Below are 19366 nucleotides of genomic sequence, written 5' to 3'. Positions count from 1 at the left end.
TTGGGGGGAGGATATCATGAGACTCAGTAGCCTTTTCCTACCCCACCAACAGAAGGGGCCAGCTACAGCCTATGGAAGCTGCAAGTTGAGGCTCATGTGGTCCTGTGGGTCTCAGCAGGACCCTGTGGGGCTGGAACCCAGGGCCTTTCCACCACCCCACTCCCAGGGTTTTTTTGGGGGGAGGGAGGGCAGGGTCTGCAGTGTAGCTAGGGCTGGCCAGATCCTCCTGCTGGGATTACAGGTGAGCACTACTTTGCCCAGCATAAACACTGGTTTTTCATGTTTCCAGAGATTACCTAAGTCTCCTTGAGTTTTTTCTAAGTTTACATAGAACAAATGTAACCCTTTGGGTCTTATTTTTTAAGACTGTTTTCAGGTGGGACCAGAGATAACTAATAACTAGTTAAGTCATCTTGGATTACCCACTACTTCAGTCCCAAGGGCTTCCAGGGGGGCTGTGGGAGAAGTCCCAGCCCTATGGAAGCTCTTGGTGCTGGTGCTCCCTGCAGTCCTGACCACACCACACAGGTACAGCCCCCTCCCTTGGTACCACTGTCTCCTGGACGCTCAGCCTGGGGAAGCTGCTGCCTTGCTGCACAACAGTCTGCCTCGCAGGGTCCAGGGTGGCTTTCCTTCAGAGCCTGGCTGCCCTTATAGATCAGGGCTCTCCTGTTCCTTTCACCTACCATTCAACCTCCACTCCTTTACATGTGTGAGGGTCAGTTTGTGTCAACTCAAGCATGGTCCTATAGAGGCCTGCATTCATCCATTATGTCACCTTTGGAGGACCTTCTTAGCTCTAGCCTAGATGTTGCAGGAGAGATTTTGCAGATGGGGCTGGCAACTATCATTATTAACTGACTGCAAGTAAAATCTTGTCCCCACCAGGGGGTGGTCCTCATCCCCAATCAGCTGACAGAATAAACAGTGCACCCTTCCCCTGTGCCAGCCACAACTGGGTGACCCAAGTCAGTGCGGGAGATGGAACCTAAGGCCTCACACATGCTAAGCAAGTGCTCTATCACAGAACCACACCCCTACTCCTCAATGTACTTCTTCAGTACAGCCCAGATAGACACACCACTCCAAACTCTCCACTTGGCCCAAGCCCCAAGGACAGACACACCAAGGTGTGTGCAATTCCCTAGGGCGGGGGTGATGGTGGTGCCTGAAGGGTGTGGTAAGCCCCTTGGCAGGGTGGGACTGGGATGTACGGCACAGGTAGAGGGGAGGAAAGAAACAAGGCAGAGACCAGCGCTCATGTGGTTTACTCGTGGGGAGTGGACAAGGGCATCAAGAGCAGCATTTTTACCAAGTTGTTGTAGAAATAAAAACATTACGCAGACATGGTTCTTTACACTGACCGTTACAGTAAATTCCAAAACCCAAGCAGACTTCTGAGTCATTTCTTAGGAAATGAACACAAACATTTGCTGCCCGGTGCGGTCCGCAGGGTCAGTGGTTGGCCCTACATCATGGGTGCAGCCGGGATGCTGGGGACTGAGGGCCCGGGGCCCATGGCTACAGTGCCTCCTGGGGTCCTCGTTCCCCAGACTGGCCCTCTCCTGCCCTGTCCTGCTGTGGGCAGGAGCAGAGCCTGGCTAAAGAGGGGCTCCAGCCAGCAGGCCCAGAGCAACCTGTGTGCGACGTACAGAATGGGTACGGTGCTCCCCAGAAGTCTACCCTGAGTGGCTTCTGCCATCTTCACAGGGAGAACAAGCCCTGGGAGTCCTTCCCAGCAATGCAATAAATATGAGAATTTCAATGGAGAAAAACCAACCAACCAGTGTGGCAAGCCCCACATGGCAGAAAAGGCTCAGCTTGGTTCCCGCAGGGCATGCTGACTCTTCACAGACAAGGGTGTCTCCGAGTCAGTGCCTCTGGGGTCCCCTGGTGCCAGCATGGCAGGTGGCAGGTGGGTGGGACACGTGTGATGGTCCTACTTCTAGCAGCTGCCAAGGGAGGCGGCGGTGCTGGGCCATGGGTCCCACCGGCAGGACCCTCCCTGGCCCCTGTGCACAGGTGTGGGGATCGGAGCGTCTCTGGTGACGGGCAGGGTCTAGCCCTCCCGCACACTCACACGTGGCTCAGCCAGGGAGCTGTGGATGATACTGATAATGGACTCCAAGCCTTGGCCCTCCAGCAACGTGCGGTGGTCACCCTCGATTACATGCACAGATACCTTTCCGTCACACACCTGCAAAGTGATGGCCGTGAGCTGGCTGTGCCGCCCTACCACCTCCAGGGACTGCTGCCTGCCCGTCCCACTCACCTGGGAGAGGTTGTAGTCAGCACCCAGGTTCTCGCCATAGGCACCACCTGTCTTGGCTCGCAGAAGCGTCACGTTGCCATGGTACTTGGACTTAGGCATGTACTGCTCAGCTGCACGCAGCTTGTGGTAAAAGGACAGGACAGCAAAACTCAGCTTTTGGGGGTCCAGGCCCTGGTGGCTCTTGGTAATGAAGTCCACAGCAGCAGCTACACGCTCTTCCAAGCCCTTCAGCGGTAGCAGGGTCTCTAGCACCTGTGTGAACGCTGTGCGTGTGAGGGGCCAGCAGTCTGCCCCTAACCCCACCAGGGAGGTGTCCTCACCCTTGCAGCCCCCAAGCCCACTTGTCCAGGGGGTGGAGACCACTCAGCTCAGCGCTGGGGATGCTGGCTCACCCTGCTGTGCTCTACGTCAGTGAACTGTTGCACAAAGAAGCATATAGCCTCGGCCTCGGCCTCGGCCTCGCAGCCTGATGTCATCTTAGCACGGTAGCTCTGTGGAGGGAGAAGGGCTGCTGCAGCAAATACCCAGGTGGCTGTGGCTAAGACCTTCCCAGGAAAGGCCAATCCAAAGCCAGGGTGCGGGATGGGGAGCCCAGGCCCAGCCCTCACCTGGGTGTAGGCTAGCACATAGGCGTGTGAGCCATCAAACAGGAAGAGGCTGTTGTGGGTGGGGGTCGGGCCCTGCTGGGCCTGCAGCTGGGAGCACATCTCAAAAGCCACGCAGGCACCATAGGAGTATCCAGCCACGCGGTAGGGCCCCTCGGGCTGCACCTGCCTGATGCAGTCGACGTAGTAGGCAGCCAGGCTCTGAATGCTGTCCAGCGGTGCGGCTGTAACGGCAACATGGAGGAGTCAGCAGGTGGGAGGGGCCTGGGCTCTGCCGAGCTGTGACTCACGTGAGACGTGGGTGCCATACCTCGGGTGCACTGTAGGCCATAGGTGGGCATGCTGAGCTTGGCGGCCAGGCTGTGAAACACGGTAGTAGAGCCCTCAATTGGGTGCACTAGGAACAGTGGCCGTTCAGAGCTCTGCACAGAGTTCAGCCGCATCAGAGTGGGACCCTCAGGGTTTACCAGCAGGGAGCTCAGGTTCAGCTGGGCCTGCTGCCAGGCTGGACTGTTCTGGGCTTTGGGGTCCGTCAGATCTGTGAGGACAGGGTAAATGCCAGACGCAGGACACGCACAGGGACACATGCATAAGCCTGCTGGTGCAAGAGCCCTAGGTCCCACAATGCTCTCAGGAAGGGGCGCTGCTCACCTAGTGCCAGATGCCCCCCCAACAGCCTGTCACACTGTTGTACGCACCGGTGGCCCCAGCAGTTTTGGAGGACAGCTCCTGTAGCTTCCGAAGTGTGAGCTGCCTCACCTCACGCATGGACAGCACCAGATCATGCTCGCGCTCCAGTGTCTGGCGTACCTCCACGCCCATGAGCGAATCCAGGCCCAGGTCTGCCAGTGAACTGTCCAGGTTGATACCTGCCAGGTCACGGATGCCTGGGAAAGAGGGGACTGGTCATGATTTGGGAGGGGGTATGGAGATGGTCTGAGTGGGCACCAAGCAGAGGCTGGGATGCTAGGCTTAGGGTGGGTCTGTCTGTGCATCTCCCTGAACCACCACCACGGCCACCCACTAGCATGTCTGCAGCCGTCACACCGGCTCACTGTGGTATATAAACCTCAGTAACTTGCCCCTTTCTACACAGGTAAACTGAGGCTCAGAGATCCGTCAGCTGAGTGGAGCATCCTGGTGCCAGTGCCCTGGGAGAGAGTTCCCACTGATGGAGCTCACCCAGGATGTGTGCCACGGCCTTCACCAGGTCCTGCTGCCCTTCGCCATCCCCACGGGACACAGTCTTCTCAGCCAGCACGAAGCTGCTCAGGACAGCATGGGGCTGGTTCAGGAAGAGGTCCAGCACTTCCAGGCAGGAGGTGATGCGCTGTGGCAATGTGCCGCCGATGACTGTGTCATTAGTGCCCATTGCCTCCAGAACAATGCCCACGTCACCAATGGCACCCCACTGCACGGCGAGGCCTGCAGGCAAGAGGGCCAAAGGGTGAGGGGTTGGGGGAACAGGGCAGCTGCAGGGCAGGGGCAGCCATGCACAGGGGTGAGGCACACCTGGGAGGCCATCATGCCGACGCTGCTCGCATATGCGCTCCATGGTGGAGTTGGCAAACCCATAGTTACTCTGGCCGGCGTTGCCGCGTCCACAGCTCACTGAGGAGAAGGCCACAAAGTAGTCCAGCTCGGGGCAGGCTTCCCGGGTTACCCTGTGGGCGCTTATATCACTCTCTGCCAGCTGTTAGGCCCAGGACCCCCTCCTGCCCCTGCCACCCACTGGAGAGGCCAGAGAAGGCCACTGGCACCACAGTCTGGGCTCCCCAGGCCCCTCGGACCTGGCAAAGACCAGCACAAGCAGGGTCACCCACCTGTCCAGGTTCAGGGTGCCACTGTACTTGGGCTTGTTGACATCCTGGAAGAGCTCTGGGTTCTGGTTCTCTAGCATGGCATCTCTCAAAACCTGGGGAGAAGGTATCTCAGCTCCTGCTGTCGTTCTGGGGCTCCACCCCACTCTGTGCCACCCCCATCCCCGTCTCGGTCTTTGGAGGCAGCTTGTGCCCAGGCTTCCCTCACCATGGCCAGGTTGAAGATGCCGCCGACAGGCCCGAGCTGTGCTGCCTCAGCAATGAGGGCTCGGGCCCCCTCCAGTGAGCTGGCATCACTGGTGGATACCAGCACTTGCAAGCCCTGCCGCCTCCACTCATGGACCTGTTTGGCCTGGTAGCCTGCAGGACAGGAGGTGGTGGAACTGGGTTGGGCTGGGCTAGGGGATGGGGATTAGCCCCCAGCCCTTCCAAGGCTCAGAAGTAGGGGCTGGCATGTGTCCCCACCTGGCTGGCTCCTCAGGTACTCTTGCTTACTCACCTGTGCGGATTCCTGAGCGAGAGGTCAGCACCAGCCTCTGGGCCCCCCGCAGCGTGAGCCACTGGGCCAGCTCAAGGCCAAAGCCGCCCAGGCCACCAGTGATGACATAGCTCTTGTGGGCGGGGCAGAAGGTCTTGGAGATGGCAGACATCAAGGTGGGCTGTGCCCCTGGCAGCACGGCCTCCAGCTCCTCCTCACGCACCTGCAGCCAAAGGAAGCCACTCAGACACTCCTCCTCCCCCCTGGGCTAGAACTGGGTGCCCGGGCCTCCCCTCACCTGGATGAGGACTTTGCCGATGTGCTTCCCCTGGGCCATGTAGCGGAAGGCATCCTCCACCTGGGCCTTGGGGAATACGGTGCACTTGAGGGGCTGCACCACCCCGTCACGGATGCCAGACTGAAGCAGTGCCGCCACTTCCCGCCAGTCAGCACTGGCCTCCTCGAAGAGCGCATCCAGCAGGATCCCATGGAAGGTGACATTCTTCAGGAAGATGGCCATGCCTAAGTGGGAGGGGCATGCTCACTGATGGCCACTGCCCACCTGTGCCCTGCCACCCGCCCCGGAGCTGCCAGCCTCACCCAGTGGATGGTTGTTAGAAAGGTCAAATTTCCCGATCTCCAGGAAGCGGCCATGCTGAGCCAGGCACCTCACACTGGCCTGAAGCTTCTCTTCCGCGAGGGAGTTGAGGACCAGGTCGACGCCTGGGGCAGGAGAAAGGCCCTCACCTTACAACACACGGACCATAAACCTGCCCCTAAGCCCCGGGCCCTACCAGGCTAGCCTCCCCGAGCATCTTGGGGCAGTGGGGCAGGACACTTACCCTTGCCACCCGTGTGCCGAAGCACGTGCTGCTCAAACGACGTGTCCCGGGAGTTGGCAAAGCTGGTGTCCTCGAGCTGGGGGAACCTGGCTTGGAGGTATGCCCGCTTCTCAGCAGAGCCTGGCGGGCAGAGGGCCCGGGTGAGCTTGGGCCTCGGGGTCCAGGGAGGCCTGGGGACTTAGAGGCGCAGGGTCCTTACCCACAGTGGTGAAGACGCGGCAGCCAAGGCTGAGGGCAATGGCGATGGCGGCCTGGCCCACACCCCCCGAGCCTGAGTGGATGAGCACCGTCTCCCTGTGCCGCACCCGTCCGCGCACCACCAGTGCATAATAGGCGGTGGTGTAGACGACAGGCACAGAAGCTGCTTCCTCCAGGGTCCTGAGGACACAGCACGGGACCAGCTCAGGCCTAGGCACTAGCCAACGTCCTGTGGTCCTGTGGTCCCTGGCTGCAGCCCGGCTCACTTACCAGCTGGAGGGCACATCCCAGAGGAAGTCAGGTGACAGCAGGACTGAGGTGGCCAGGCCTTCAGCAGGCACCAGACCCATCACACGCCGGCCCCGGGCGTCACGGCCTGAGAACTCCATGCCCAGCATGCAGTCCCGCGTGGCCCATTTCCCTGCAGGCAAACGGGCGGCCTCTTGTCAGAGCACCGTCCCTCCGCAAGAGGGGTGGCAGGGCAGGGCATTCATGTGGAGGCTGCTGTGGCCGTGTCCCCATCCAACCCATCCCATTCCACCAAGGACCCGTACTGGCTGGCACCTGGGATGGCATCAGGGGACAGTTTGCCCGTGGCTAGCATGATGTCTCGGAAGTTGAGTGAGGCGTAGTAGACAGTGCAGAGCTGCTCCCTGGGGCTGGAGGGTTGGGCATGTCTCAGAGGAGAGCAGACCCAGCGGATGGAGGCAAGGTCTCCCCGGGTGAGGACATTCACGAAAGCGTGTGCGGTCTGCTCCTCAGGCTTGTCTGGGGGCAACAGGAAGCAGGGCTGCCACAAGGCCTACACAGCTAGGGTCCTCAGGCCCCCTTCTTCTCAGTCTGGCAGAGACAGGTGGCAATGGGGCTCACCCTGCTCCAGGGGAAAGTGGCGAAAGGCACCCCAGGCTCCATCGCGATATATGTTCATCACCAGGTCGTCTGCCAGCACTTTCTGCAGCTCTGCAGAGTTGGGTTCCATCTTGGGGATGTGTGAGGCACTGCTGAGGTTGGACAGCAGGATGCACCTGTGGGCAGACAGAGGTTGTGAATGGGCGGGGGGCGGGGCAGAGCAGGGAAGGACAGGCACAGCTCAGCAGGTAGCTCTCTCCTACCGAATCCGGTGCCCACCAGGCTCTTTGCGGAGACAGTTCACCAAGCCCACCACACCTGAGGTGGGGCAGTCCACTGCTGTTAGCCACACAGGCTGAGAAGACGACTCAGTCAGAATGTTCTGCGGGACAAGGAGAGGTTCGGTTTCTGGGAGGATCCTGGCTGTGCTGTGCCAGGGCAGAGCAGCCAGTCCCTGGGGCCTGACCTTTAGAGAGTCCACCCATCGGAAGCTGGTATCCTCCACAGGCAGGAAGATGGGGCTCTCCCGTGGGGCAGGCCGGCGGCACAGGAAGAGCACAGAACCATAGAACGACTTCTTCAGGCCCACAAGGTGCAGCGATGTCCTCAAAAACAGATTCTCCCACTCATCCTGTGTGTGAGGGGGGTCAGCGACCAGCCAGCTCAACCCTCACCCGGCCCCCACAGGACCAGCGGCAGTACCTGAGTCAGGAGGCTGGGCCCGTGCTGTGGCTCGGAGGTGACAAAGGCCAGAGTATCCCCAAGGGTGTGCCCTCTGAGCACGGTGTGCAGCAGCAGGAAGCCACCCTCCTTGAGGGCAGCTACCATGTTGGCTAGGGCCAAGGCTGGGTCCCCCAGGGTGGCCAATGCACAGTTGCACACCAGGAGGTCAGCTGCACTCAGGCTGCTAGGGGCAGGGTCCATGGGGTCCCACTGGCTCTGGGCAATGCCATGTTGCTGCAGCTTGGCCTGGGTGGCCTCCAGATAGCGGTCAGTGGCTGTGTAGTCCAGCTGCATCATGGGCTGGGTGTTGAGCAGTGCCGGGATGCGGGAATACAGGTGACCCTCGCCAGCCAGCACCTAGGCGGAACAGTGTTTTGAAGCAGTTGCCATCAGGCAGGGGACACAACCAGGACTGTGTGCCTGTTCCAGGGGCTGCTCAGCCCTGCTGGTCAGCCAGTTGCCTGCTCCACTCCTAGTCTCTAGTATTCTTGCTTAGAGCACAGGGTCAGCCCTCTTACTCTGAGCCTTGACTTCTCAATACCGGTTTCTTATGCTGGGCTGGTGGTGGGGAGGGTGTTCCCATGATTTTTCAGGGTAAAACAGACCAAAGCCTGAAGACAGTGTGACTTTGTCCTGGACCCACCCACATACCACCAGTTGCCCTGCCCGCCACCTACCTCTACCACCTTTATCTTGAGGCTGGGCAGGTTCTCCAGGGCTGTGTCCACATAGGCCTTGAGTGCCTGGGAGTTGAGGAGCCCACAGACTAGGGGGTCCTCCGACAGCAAGACTTTCTCCTGGGCCAGTGTCTGTCCCAGCTCCAGCTGCAGGTTCCCATTGAGTTGCAGCTGGCAGGCAGCCGCAAGCAGCTGGGGCAGCCCTTGCTGTGGGGACTCCCGGAGGGCCTGGGCTGCATCCAGCCCAGGCACTGCCATCTTCAGCCCCTGCTGTGCTGCCTTGCTCTGCAGTGCCTGTATCAGTCCTGGGGAGGGGAAGGGAGAAGGGGAGGGGAGAAGTTCCCCAAGTTCCTCAGCAGCCTCCCAGGGACCCACTGCCTGACCTGCCCACACATGAGCAAACAGCTGGACAAACCAAAGGCAGGTGGTGAGGCTGCTGTGCCCAGGAGGGCTCAGTGCACCATTTCCCACCTGCAAGCCTGGGGCATGGCAGATAGCTGTGTGAATCCAAGGGGTCAGCCTTGTAGGCCCTGGCCAGCGTACAGCCCCCTGGTGGTGGAATGCTTGCCTAGCATGTGCAAGACCATGGGTTCAATCCCCACCACCACAATAAAATAATTTTTAAAAAAAAGGAAAGGGGACAATTAGCAAGGACAACGACAGAGAAGTGAGGCGAGGCATGCTGGAGTCCACATGGAGAGGGGCTGCAAAGCTAGAATGTGGTTAAGTGAAGGGCTGCCTCCCTGTTGCCAGAAGCACCAGCAGGTGTGTGGGCCTGGCAGGGCCTTACCCTTGCATAGCTGCAGTTCCTCCTGCAGGGTGGTGCTCTCAGACAGGCACCCGACCTCCACGTGGGGTGTGAAACAGAACTTCTCCAGGATGGGCACCATCTGCTCCTGCTGCCGCCGTGGGGCCACCGACGTGTGTAGCCGTGAGATGCGGGCACCACCAGCCACCGTCATGCTCAGACAATGGTTCACCACCACGTTGGCCACTGAGGGGACAGACTGGTGAGCGTGGACAGTACCTAGCTGGGGATGTGCACGCAGGGGGCTGGGAACTGGCGCTACCTTGGGTGCCCTGCAGTGCATACACCTTCTGCAGATGGGCGGCAGGGTCAATGTGAATGGCAGCAATGCGGGTGGGCAGGCGCAGACTGCGCTGGCTCATGCCCAGGATGGACATCTGCAGCATCGTGTCCAGGAAGCTCACCCAGTTGTTCTTCCAGAGCAGCTTGCCTGAGTCACCTGTAGCAGAGGAGCTGGTTAGCCCTGGCCGTGGAGCACAACCCCTGGTGGCACACGTGAGGACATCAGGGTGCTCTTGCCCACCTTCGAGGCTGGCCTCAAGGACACCCTGGAAGTGGAGGCCATAGTCATAGCCACGCAGCCGCAGCTCCTTGTATATGTCAGCCTGAGCCAAGAAGGAGGCGGATGTAGGCGTGGCAGGGCTCAGGTCTTCAGGATGGTCAAAGAACTTAGGATCGGGGCTCTCCCACTGGTACACTTGCCCTGCCAGGGGGAGTAAACAAGAGGGCTTGAGTGTGGGCTGAGCTGGTTTTCCCCAGTCTTGTCAGCCTGGCTGGTCCTACTCACCGCTCACTATCAGATTGCCATTCTCAGACACCTCGAAGGTGTGGGAGGCCTCCAGCAGCCGCACCTCCAGCAGCATGGTCCCTGTGGAGCAGCAGGGTCAGAGCCAAGTCAACAGCCACCCCCAGCCTCCCCGTTGTGGCACTCTCACCTGTCTTGGGCAGGATGGTGGCCTGGTGTAGTGTCACATCCTCAAACACTACAGGTGTCTGCTCCAGGGCCAGACCCAGGGCACGAGCCAGTGTCCTCCACACCAGGCAAAGGTAGCCAGTGGCAGGGAAGATGACACGGCCATCGATGCGGTGGTCCACCAGGTAGTGGTCAGGAGACTCGGAGCTGGCATCTGCAGGCAGGAATAGGCCTCAGCACTTGCCTGCAAGCCTGGGAGAAGGAATCCACCCACCAAAGTGCCCAACTCACCGATGGTGTAGACGGTGGCAGACGAGGAGCTGGAACCATTGGGGAAGTCCTCTGAAGCTGGCACATCCCAGGTCTGACTGTGGTCCCACTTGATATGGGGGGAGATGAGAGGGGTACCTCGAGGAGCCGGGAACTCCACAGGCGGGAACAAGGCATTAGGGTTGACATCGATGCTGGCACAGGGAAAGGGAGGTATGAGCGATCTCCTGGCCCTAGGGGCTCTGAAACATACATAACTCCCCCCTCTGTCCCCTAAGATGGCCAAGCGGCCAGGGAAGCATCAGAATGAGGGGAGACCCACCCTGTGAGGTGCAGCTTGCCAAGGTTGGTGAGGAAGAACTCCAAGTTGTCCTTATGGTCTTTCTTCATCAGCGGGATGATGGTACAGCTCGGCTTCACACCCCGCTTCAGGACAGCCTGGGGCAGAGTAGCGAGGGGCTAGGCTCTGACTTCCTCCATGCTGCCCCCACCCTGGCCAGTGACTGGCAGGTCCACGTGGCCTGCTCTGGGCTGAGAGGTTACGTACCCGCAGCAGGGCATGGGGCGCGATCTCCAGCACCACTGCATGCTCAGGGATGTGCCACAAAGCCTCTTGGAAGAGCACAGGGCTCACCAAGTTGTTGACGTTGTACTCGGCTGAGGACGTGCGGGCCAGCTCGCCCTGCCATTGAGCCTCAGGGATGGAGGTGCTGAACCAGCGAGCTGAGCGAGGCCGCGGCTCCCGGATCACCTGCACACAGGAGCTGGTCAGCACCCAGCCAGGTTGCCCTCGCCCTCAGGAGCCGTGCGTGTGGTCAGCGCCCACCTTTTTGAGAGCCTGCAGTAGCGTCGGGGCAATGGCGTCCATGAAGTAGGAGTGAAAAGCGATGCCCCCGGTTCGCACCTCCCTGGCAAACACACCCTCCTGCTTTAGCTGCTCCACGAACTCAGTCATGGCGGCCTAGGGTACCAGCGGAGGTGGCCAAAGGTGGGTCAGGCACCCACCCATGCCGTCCACCTGGTTCAGGTGTCAGTGTAGGTGAGACGGAAGGCCTGGGGGACAAGTGAAACCCACCACCAGGGCAAGCGCAGGGGACAAAAGTCCTGCCTGGGCCGCAGGGCCTACCTGAGGTCCGGAGATGGTCACTGTGTCTTCAGAGTTGTGGCAGGCAGGCACGATGCCAGGGGGGCAGCGCTGTTTACACTCCTCCCAGGTCAAGCCTGTGAGCAGAGCTGGCCTCAGAGGGTGGCCAAGTCCCAGTCCTCCCACCCTGATCAGGGAGACACTGCCTGGGCCAGAGGCATTAATTTAATGACAGGAGATGGCATAATGACAGCCTCGGAACGGGCCTTCCCAAGGCTTTCACCCTGCTGCATCTGCTCTGAAGTGTAGATGTCACTGGGCAGGGAGCCAAGTCTCAACTCAGAAGTGACACCCAAGGCCTGGTCACTGTGCAGCCCCACAGGGGCCACCAGGGACCTTAGCCTTACTGCCCTGAGCCTCCAGGGCTGGACCACAGCCCCGACAACTTATAAATGGGCATCAGTCCACAACTTTTACCTATGGGCTTCATCTCCACGTTGGTTAAGCTCAGGCCTGTGCGCTCCGGGGAACAGGGGGCCTGAGCAGTGTGGCTCCCACCCCTGCACCCTCACCTCTTCCACCAGGAAGCTAGTCTTTCTTTTCAGGGTGGCAGGAAAGAAGCCCCCCCTCACCAGAAAGACCTGAGAGCCCATGGAGGAAGGGGATAGGGGACCCCAGGGCAACACCTACCCACAGCTGCCATGGAGCCAGCAGGGAGGTGGGCCTCCTTGATGCACTGGCCTCTCCAGTAGGCTGCAAGTACAGCCTCCTCCTGGGAAAGACAGCCATCGGCATAGCCACAGGCCACCTCCCCCAGGGAGTGCCCAATGATGCCATCAGGTCTCAGGCCCACAGAGGTCAGCAGGTCTATGAGAGCAATCTGGAGACCAGGGCAGGGGGGAAGATAGGCCATGTCAGGCTGGGCCCTGGGCTGCCAGGCTGACCATCCCCAACAGTGCTGCAATGGGTGGTCTCCTGGCCCCAGCAGCCACCACCACCTGTAGTCCTGCTGCTCTCCCAGGCTACCCGGCTCCAGAGCCCAGCATGCCCAGGTCTCTCTGGGGGACCCCCAGCCTGGTGTCAGGATTCCTGGGAAGCCCTCCCTTTCCCCAGACTTGTGCTAGCACAAGGCTCTTCCCAGAAAAAGGCACGCTGTGCCCATGGATTGGACAGGGTCAGGAACAAGCGGCCCTGGTGACTGGTTCCCAGGGAAAGCTCTGTCGTTGACGGAAGCGCCAAGGACCCCAGACCTGGCACTAGGCAGGTGCCTCACCTGGATGGCCGTGAGGCCCACAAAGGCATGCACAATGTCATCAAAGGTGCTCTCATCTGTGCTCAGCAGCAGGCCGGACACCTTCACTCCAAACGGCTTCAAGGCCTCGTCAGAGCGCAGGATGGAGTCGCGGAAGCCGCCCAGGCGCATGAGGCTGAGCCCCATCCCGTGCCACTGGGTGCCCATGCCTGTCCAGAGAGCTCATCAGGGCCAAGGACGCAACAGCACTCTGGCTAGCCCACGTGCCCACCCTTCCAGGACCAACCGAGGGCCCGCTTGAGGGTGTGGGGTGGGCTCACCGGAGCAGATGAACCAGAGTGGGCGCTCGCCAGAGGACACCTGCTGTACTTCCTGGCCACTGTCCTCAACACTCAGCACCGCATAGCCCCTGAAGGGCATGGCGGCCACAGGGGTGGCTGCAATGTCATTGAGCATGCTCACGAAGGCCAAGTCCTGGCTGTGCCGCAGGCCCTGCTCCAGCAGGGTCTGCACGGCTTCTGCGGTGCGTCCACTGGCCCGCAGCAGACGGGGCAGGGTGCCGTGGGGGGCAGGTGCAGGCGGTGGCTGTGTGTTGGGTTGGAGAATGACGTGCACATTGGAGCCTCCAAAGCCAAAGGAGTTGATGCCCACATTGCCACCACGGATGGGCAGGGGCTGGTCTACCACCTGCAGCCGCCCATCACTCAGGGCTGGGATCTCAGGGTTGGGGCTGTGGTAGTGCAGGTTGGGGGCCCAGAGCCCATGCTCCAGGGACAGCAGCACCTGCAGCCAGAGCACATGGTTTAGGCAGCTGACCCCAGCAGGGTGCAGCACCCAGAAGCCCACATCACCAGCCTACGGGCCCCCCTTGGCTTAGCACTACGTACTGTGCCCCTGGGCACAAGACCCGCCCCCTCTCAACCTCACTGGGTTCCTGTTGTGCCCCAGCTCGATGGGGTCAGGTTAACAGGCTCGTGGACCTGGACACAACTCTCAGACAGACCACCATGCCAGTCCCTACTGCGTGGCCAGACTGAAGGCCCCTGGGCTTAGCTGGTTGGTCAGGAAGTAGGGATGGGCAGGGGCAGGAGGCAAGTGGGGGCATCCCGGAGTGGAAGGTGGCTCAATGTCTTCCCAATGTGCTGCACTGGCCGGCTAAGTAGGTTCCTACCTGCCTGTCCAGCTGTGTCCTGAGGCCCTTCCCATCACCATCTCAGTTGCTCCCTCTGGCTGAGCCCCACAAAACAGCTCAGCAAGATATCCACAGGGAACATACCATGACGGCAGGCTCCTGTTCTCCCTGCCCCCCAGCCTACAGCACAGCTCGCAGGGGTTGGGACGGGGCAAACAGGAAACTAAGGCACCACAAGAAAGCCTGTGGTGGACATGGTGCTATCCAGGAAGAGGGGACTCCCAGACCCCAGCTGCTCACTTTGGATAAGGCCGCGAGCCCGGATGCAGGTTCGGGGTGCCCCATGTTGGACTTGGTGGACCCAATTAACAGAGGGTCTTGGCGGGAGGTACACAGGGCCCGGACGATGCCGTTCAGTTCCTGGGGGTCGCCCACCTATAGGGGATGGGGGACGTCAAGACTCCAGCCAGGAGCCTCTCTAGTGGGGCTGGGGAGGCACAGGCATGGGCTGGGTGGAGTGTCTTCACCTTGGTGCCTGTACCATGGGCTTCAATGTACTCCAGGGACTCGGGGGCCACACCGCCCGGCTGGTACAGGGAGCGGATGAGCACCTCCTGGGCCTCCCCAGAGGGGAAGGTCACACCTGTGGTGGGGGAGGAGGTGTTAGGGGTCAGCACTCTTTGCCCCCACCTTGTGGACTGGCAGACTCCCCCTCCCCACAGGTCACCAACGCCCACCTTGTTCCTTGCAACCGTCTGTATTGGTGCCAGCATTCAGGACAGTGGCATACACCCGCCGGGCCAGAGACTTCTTGGTCAGCAGGACGGCCACCACGGCCTCTGCACGGCAATACCCATCCCCTGAAACAGAGCAGCGTCTCAGCAGGGGCTTAGCTGCCTGGGCCCCGCCCTGCGGAGTGTAAACTGGAGTTGGGGGCTCCGCCTAGGCCGTCCTGCTGCCCTCACCCGCGCTGTCGAAAGACTTGCAGGTGCCCTCAGAGCTGAGCATGCCCAGCTTCATGAACTGCACAGACGTGTTGGGCTTCAGAAGCACGTTGATGCCGCCCACGAGGGCAGCGGGGCACTCCCCACTGCGGATGGCCTGGTAAGCATTCTGTAGCGCCAGCAAGCTGGAGGAGCAGGCTGTGTCCAGGGCAATGCTGGGCCCTACAGGCAGAAGCAAGAGGCAGATGCCAGACTGCCCTCCAGCACCTCAGTGGCCCTCCCCAGGGACAAGGTGGTCTGAGATCAGAAGGGTCATCCAGATGGATGCACACATGCAGGCTGGGTCATGCCTCGTGTGGTATCTGCTCAGCGGGAGGAGTCTAAGACCCAGGGCCAGGCCATGCTGCCCACCACCCCCAAAAAGGTCCAGGGATAAACCCACCTTTGAAGTCAAAGAAGAAAGAGAGCCGGTTGGCCATCATTGCCCGCTGGCAGCCCACCATGCTGTAGCCCAAGAGGGTCTCAGGATCTCGGCTCAGGGCCTCCGAAGCCTCGGAGCCACTCACACCCACCCAGACGCCAGTGTGCGTTCCTCGGAGCGAGGCCGGGTTGATGCCTACCAGAAGCAGCAATCAGGCCCAGCTCTGGGAATGGAGGCCTCAGGCCTCAGCCTGATGGGCTGGGGGTGAGAGGGGCTCCATCCCAGCAGGCTCTGGAAGGGGTCTGAGCAGGGCAAGGCATGGTGCAGGGAGGGATAGGGTAGGGGCTGACAGAAGCGGGCAGCCAGCCCAGGTAGGGCTGAGAACCAAGAACCAGGTCACAAAGGAAATGGGACACAGAGGGGCCCCCAAGGTCTAGGTCAGACAATAGTCAGAGGCAGTCACAGGAAGGACAGAGGACAGCATTGTCCTCAGGCAACTCCCTTGGCCCCTGGTGTCACTGGCAGGTCTGATGAACCAGCTGGCCAATGAGCACACCAGCACCAAGGGCAGCCCGCCCTGAGATGGACGATGATAAGGAGATGTAGGAGACAAAGGCTGAGTGTCCAGGCTAGGAAGGGAGAAGGGACAATGTGCAGCCCCCAGGGAGCTGTGCCAAGGCCTCTAGGCCTCTGGGTGGAGCCTGGGCAGCTGGAAGGGCCTGAGGCACAGGCCTTGCCAGGGAGGCTGCCAGAATGCCTCCCCTCATTGGCCCACTGCACCCCCGATGGGTTATGTGAACCCTGGAGAGCTTCAGGGCAATGCTAGGCCCAGCTGGCACCTATTGACCCAAGGCCTACCCTCACAACCCCACACTGGCCACCCCCTGGGGGCCTTCTAGCCCAAGGGAAGGCCAGGTCATGCCCTAGGCAGCAGGGTCCAGGAAAGAGACAGTGGACTCGAGGCACCTACAAGTCAGGTCTGTCAAGTGGAAACAACCTGACACATGGAAAGTGCCAGGCTCCTCGGGCCAGGCCAGCCATCCCAAAGCAGGAAGCTATCTGCTCTGTGACCCCCCAGAGCTATCTGCTCTGCTGTCAGTCCCGCCCTCACCCAAAGAACTGCCAGACACCAGAGTGAGGAAACTGGGGTGACAGGGCGCGCCTTGGATGCCACTGACAGTTGTGAAACTGTGACCTGCCCAGATCAGGTCTGAGCCATTGGCCCAGATCAGGGCCAGACTGGGGACAGGACCAGGGAAAAGGTAGGCTTACACCACACTCTCCTGAGCTCATGGTGTCTTAGTGCCAAAAGATATCCTTGTCATAAAAAAAGATATCCTTAGCATTGGCACAAAAAAAGATAGCCTTTTGTGGTGCTAAGGATAGAACCCAATGAGCTGCATCCTGACCCTTGTCCCTCCATGTTCTAGAGACAGTGAGAACCCTAGACACAGGTTCTTTCCCTACAGGGCCCCAAGTGGCCACCAGCAATCTCCACAACCCACCTCCATCCACGATGGCCTCATAGGCAACCTCCAGGAGCAGCCGGAGCTGGGGATCCATTGTGTGAGCCTGTTTGGGGTGTACCCCAAAGAAGGAGGCGTCGAACTTGGATAGGTCCTTCAGCTTGCCAGCCCGTCTGGGCAGCCCATAGAGCCCTGTGGAACAAGGCAGGTACTTTTCCCCCTGAAAGAAGTGCTTGTGGGGTATCTCTAGCCCCTGGAGCCAAGATGGACTCAAGGAGTCCATGCTACTTGGGGAAAGCTCCCTGGGGAATGGCCTCCAATGCAGGACTTAGTGACCCCAGCCTCACCTCTAAGAAGGACCCCCCAAGAACACCTGTGTTAGGTAGGGTCCAGAGCAGAGCCTGTTGGATGAGGCTGGGGACCATCCCCTTGCTTGCACTGATCCTAGCTGGGAGACCCTCTGCCTGACCCAAGGCTGTCCGGGCCAGCCCCACCACACTGACTCACACCAGTCCATCAGGTAGAGCTGCTCTGCAGCAAACCCACTGGGCGTGAGAATCACAGCAAGGGCCAGAGCAGCCTGCCAGCTGGGTGCACAGGTCAGGAATAGCACAGTCAGGAGGGCCCAGTCCCCTTGGCCTGGCAGGGCTCTGGTACCCTCACTGCAATATCCACCAAGTCACCAGGGCCTATTTGGCCCTCAGACTTGAGAATGTGCAAGGACCCTTCATTGCACCTATCTGCAGGAAGTACCTGCAGGAGAGCCTCAAGAACTTCCCCTGCTGCCCTGCCCCCCAGAGCAGGTACCTCTGCAACTACTCACCCGCCTTCCACCGCCGGTCATCATCTGTGACCATGTCCACACCATTGATGAGGTTAGCCCAGAACTCCTCCAGGTTCTCAGATTCAGGCAGCTTCCCGGACATGCCGGCAATCACAACTTCCTCCATGGCTCCTCCTGCAGGGAGGGCAGTGGCAGTGCTGCCCAGGCTTGGCTGTGCTGTTCCCTGCCCCCCTGAGAGCAGGACAGTCACATGGGGAAACCCTCAGGATCCAGGACCTGCCCTCACCACTTACTGGGTGGTCTGGGTGCTGGGGGTGGGGGAAGGGGTGCTTGGCACTGCCCCCTTTGGGGCCCTGACCCTTTCTGCTCAAGGTACTGACCTAGGATGACCCCACTGTGCCTAACTGCCTGAGTCCCTCCCCGCTTTCCCAGCACAGTAATCAGCTGGAGGTGTACAACCTCTGGCAGGCCTTCCGGCTACCTGCCGCGCCCTGGGATACTCCATCCCAGGCAAGGCAGACCAGGAATAGGGAAGTGCAAAGAAAGAGGCAGGGCTCCAAGGAGCCGTGATCTGGGGGCACTGGAAACCATGCTGGCTTAGGCCCCAGGGAAGCCAGCGCTGCCCTCAGGCCAGGGAGTGGAGGCCAGTGGAGATGCTAGGGCTGAGAACAACACAGAGGGAACAGGCCTGAGTGCTATAGGTGCCAAAGTCTGACCCCTGCCAGTCGCCGGGATCCCACCTGGAGCACCACTCTCGGCCAGGTGCAGAGCAGGTGAGGCCTCAGGACGCTTGCCTGCTTCCCTGTACCCTGGCCGAGGCATCAGAAGACTCTGCTCTCGGCTCAGGTCCCTGAGGGACCTGCCCAGGAGCCCTGAGCTGCCGAATGCACCCAGGCCTCCCGGTCGAGGGTTCGGCATGGAGGCGCGCGCCACCCTCACCGTAAAGGGCGAGGCGGTGCTGGTCCAGCGACTTCCGCTGAGGCCTCCGGGGCCTCGTGCACACCTAGGGCCGCATGCCCGGCTTTTCCAAGTCCGCGCCCGGCGTTCCCCAGCAGGCTCCCCAAGCCAATAAAGGCCCGTCCCCCACCACCACCCGCATCCACGAGGCTCGGGCGCAGACCCGCGGCGCCCGGCCTCCCGCACCGGGCTGGCCCTGCACCCACGTGACGGCGGCCGCCTGCCGCGCTGGCTCCCCGTGCCCCTCCCGGGTCCGGCGGCGGAACCCCTCCGGGATGCCCCGGTAACTGGCCGTCGGCTGGGCGCGGCGGCGCCTTTGTGGACTCGAGGATGGGGGTCGGCGCCTGCCCGCCCACCCTCCCTCCTTCGTGGCCGGAGCCGAGGAGAGTCGGCCCCTGCTCGCCGCCCCGCCGAGGCGCTCGGACACCGTCTGGACGCTCGGGCCTCGGAGCGCGGCCGTGTACCTGGACTGGGTGCGGGCGGCTGCGGCGGGCGGCGGGCGGCGAGCGCGGAGCGCGGAACGCGGAGCGCGGAACGCGGCAGGCGGAGCGGAGGGGGCGCCGCTGCGTCTCTATGGCTCCCTCTAGGCCGCGCCGGCGCTATTTAAACCGCAGCCATCCCCGCGCGGCCACGCCACATGGGCTGACAGCTTGGCTGCGCCGCCCAGGCCAATGAGCGTCGGGGCTGCGCCCCGGGACCCGGCGCGCCGCCGCCGGTGGGGTGATGCTCGCGCGCGCCGCCCCTCGGCTCGGACCCTGCGCGGGTGCGCGCCGGAACTTGGGGAGCGCGCAGCCCCCGCCTGCTTCTGCTTCAGTCTCCGCCCCCGGCCTGTGCGCAGACCGCGGGGCGCGCGGGGCTCATCCCAGCACCC

The 19366-nt window shown here is 61.3% G+C and overlaps 1 protein-coding gene across 2 annotated transcripts; it reads right to left on the bottom strand.

The window, feature by feature from the left end:
* Positions 1 to 1251: 1251 nt before the first annotated feature.
* Positions 1252 to 19091, bottom strand: Fasn (fatty acid synthase). 2 transcript variants are annotated; one of them, XM_020187767.2, is made up of 43 exons: positions 18960 to 19091; positions 17578 to 17712; positions 16794 to 16946; positions 15310 to 15483; positions 14889 to 15089; positions 14661 to 14783; positions 14451 to 14566; positions 14224 to 14358; positions 13112 to 13574; positions 12813 to 13000; positions 12230 to 12419; positions 11582 to 11676; positions 11282 to 11416; positions 11003 to 11206; positions 10778 to 10893; positions 10477 to 10649; positions 10208 to 10399; positions 10060 to 10140; positions 9796 to 9975; positions 9535 to 9711; positions 9255 to 9458; positions 8465 to 8769; positions 7767 to 8144; positions 7531 to 7695; positions 7328 to 7446; positions 7086 to 7240; positions 6780 to 6983; positions 6486 to 6636; positions 6217 to 6395; positions 6018 to 6137; positions 5776 to 5898; positions 5474 to 5697; positions 5197 to 5398; positions 4906 to 5057; positions 4701 to 4792; positions 4390 to 4541; positions 4060 to 4302; positions 3576 to 3764; positions 3188 to 3415; positions 2881 to 3101; positions 2665 to 2763; positions 2273 to 2524; positions 1252 to 2197 (listed from the first exon to the last, which is right to left on the bottom strand). In XM_020187767.2, the coding sequence occupies exons 2-43, from the start codon at positions 17702 to 17704 to the stop codon at positions 2060 to 2062; spliced, it is 7518 nt and encodes a 2505-aa protein (XP_020043356.1). In that variant the 5' UTR covers positions 17705 to 17712; positions 18960 to 19091; the 3' UTR covers positions 1252 to 2059. The 2 variants fall into 2 exon arrangements, with proteins under 2 accessions (XP_020043356.1, XP_020043349.1); XM_020187760.2 differs by having other exon boundaries at positions 17578 to 17769; positions 18960 to 19073.
* Positions 19092 to 19366: the final 275 nt, after the last annotated feature.

The sequence above is a fragment of the Castor canadensis genome, chromosome 11 (genome assembly GCF_047511655.1).
Source record: "Castor canadensis chromosome 11, mCasCan1.hap1v2, whole genome shotgun sequence".
NCBI classification, from domain to species: Eukaryota; Metazoa; Chordata; class Mammalia; order Rodentia; family Castoridae; genus Castor; species Castor canadensis.
This window is presented reverse-complemented; position numbering and strand designations above follow the sequence as displayed.

What these genes read in the sequence shown, in the direction of transcription:
- Fasn (XM_020187767.2), bottom strand. Translation starts at nt 17,704, where the DNA reads ATGGAGGAAGTTGTGATTGCCGGCATGTCCGGGAAGCTGCCTGAATCT. An exon ending in GGAACTGCAGCTATGCAAGG is followed by an intron (nt 8,770 to 9,254) that starts GTAAGGCCCTGC and finishes TCCCCTCCCCAG; the next exon opens with GACTGATACAGGCACTGCAG. An exon ending in CCACTTTCCCCTGGAGCAGG is followed by an intron (nt 6,984 to 7,085) that starts GTGAGCCCCATT and finishes TGTTGCCCCCAG; the next exon opens with ACAAGCCTGAGGAGCAGACC.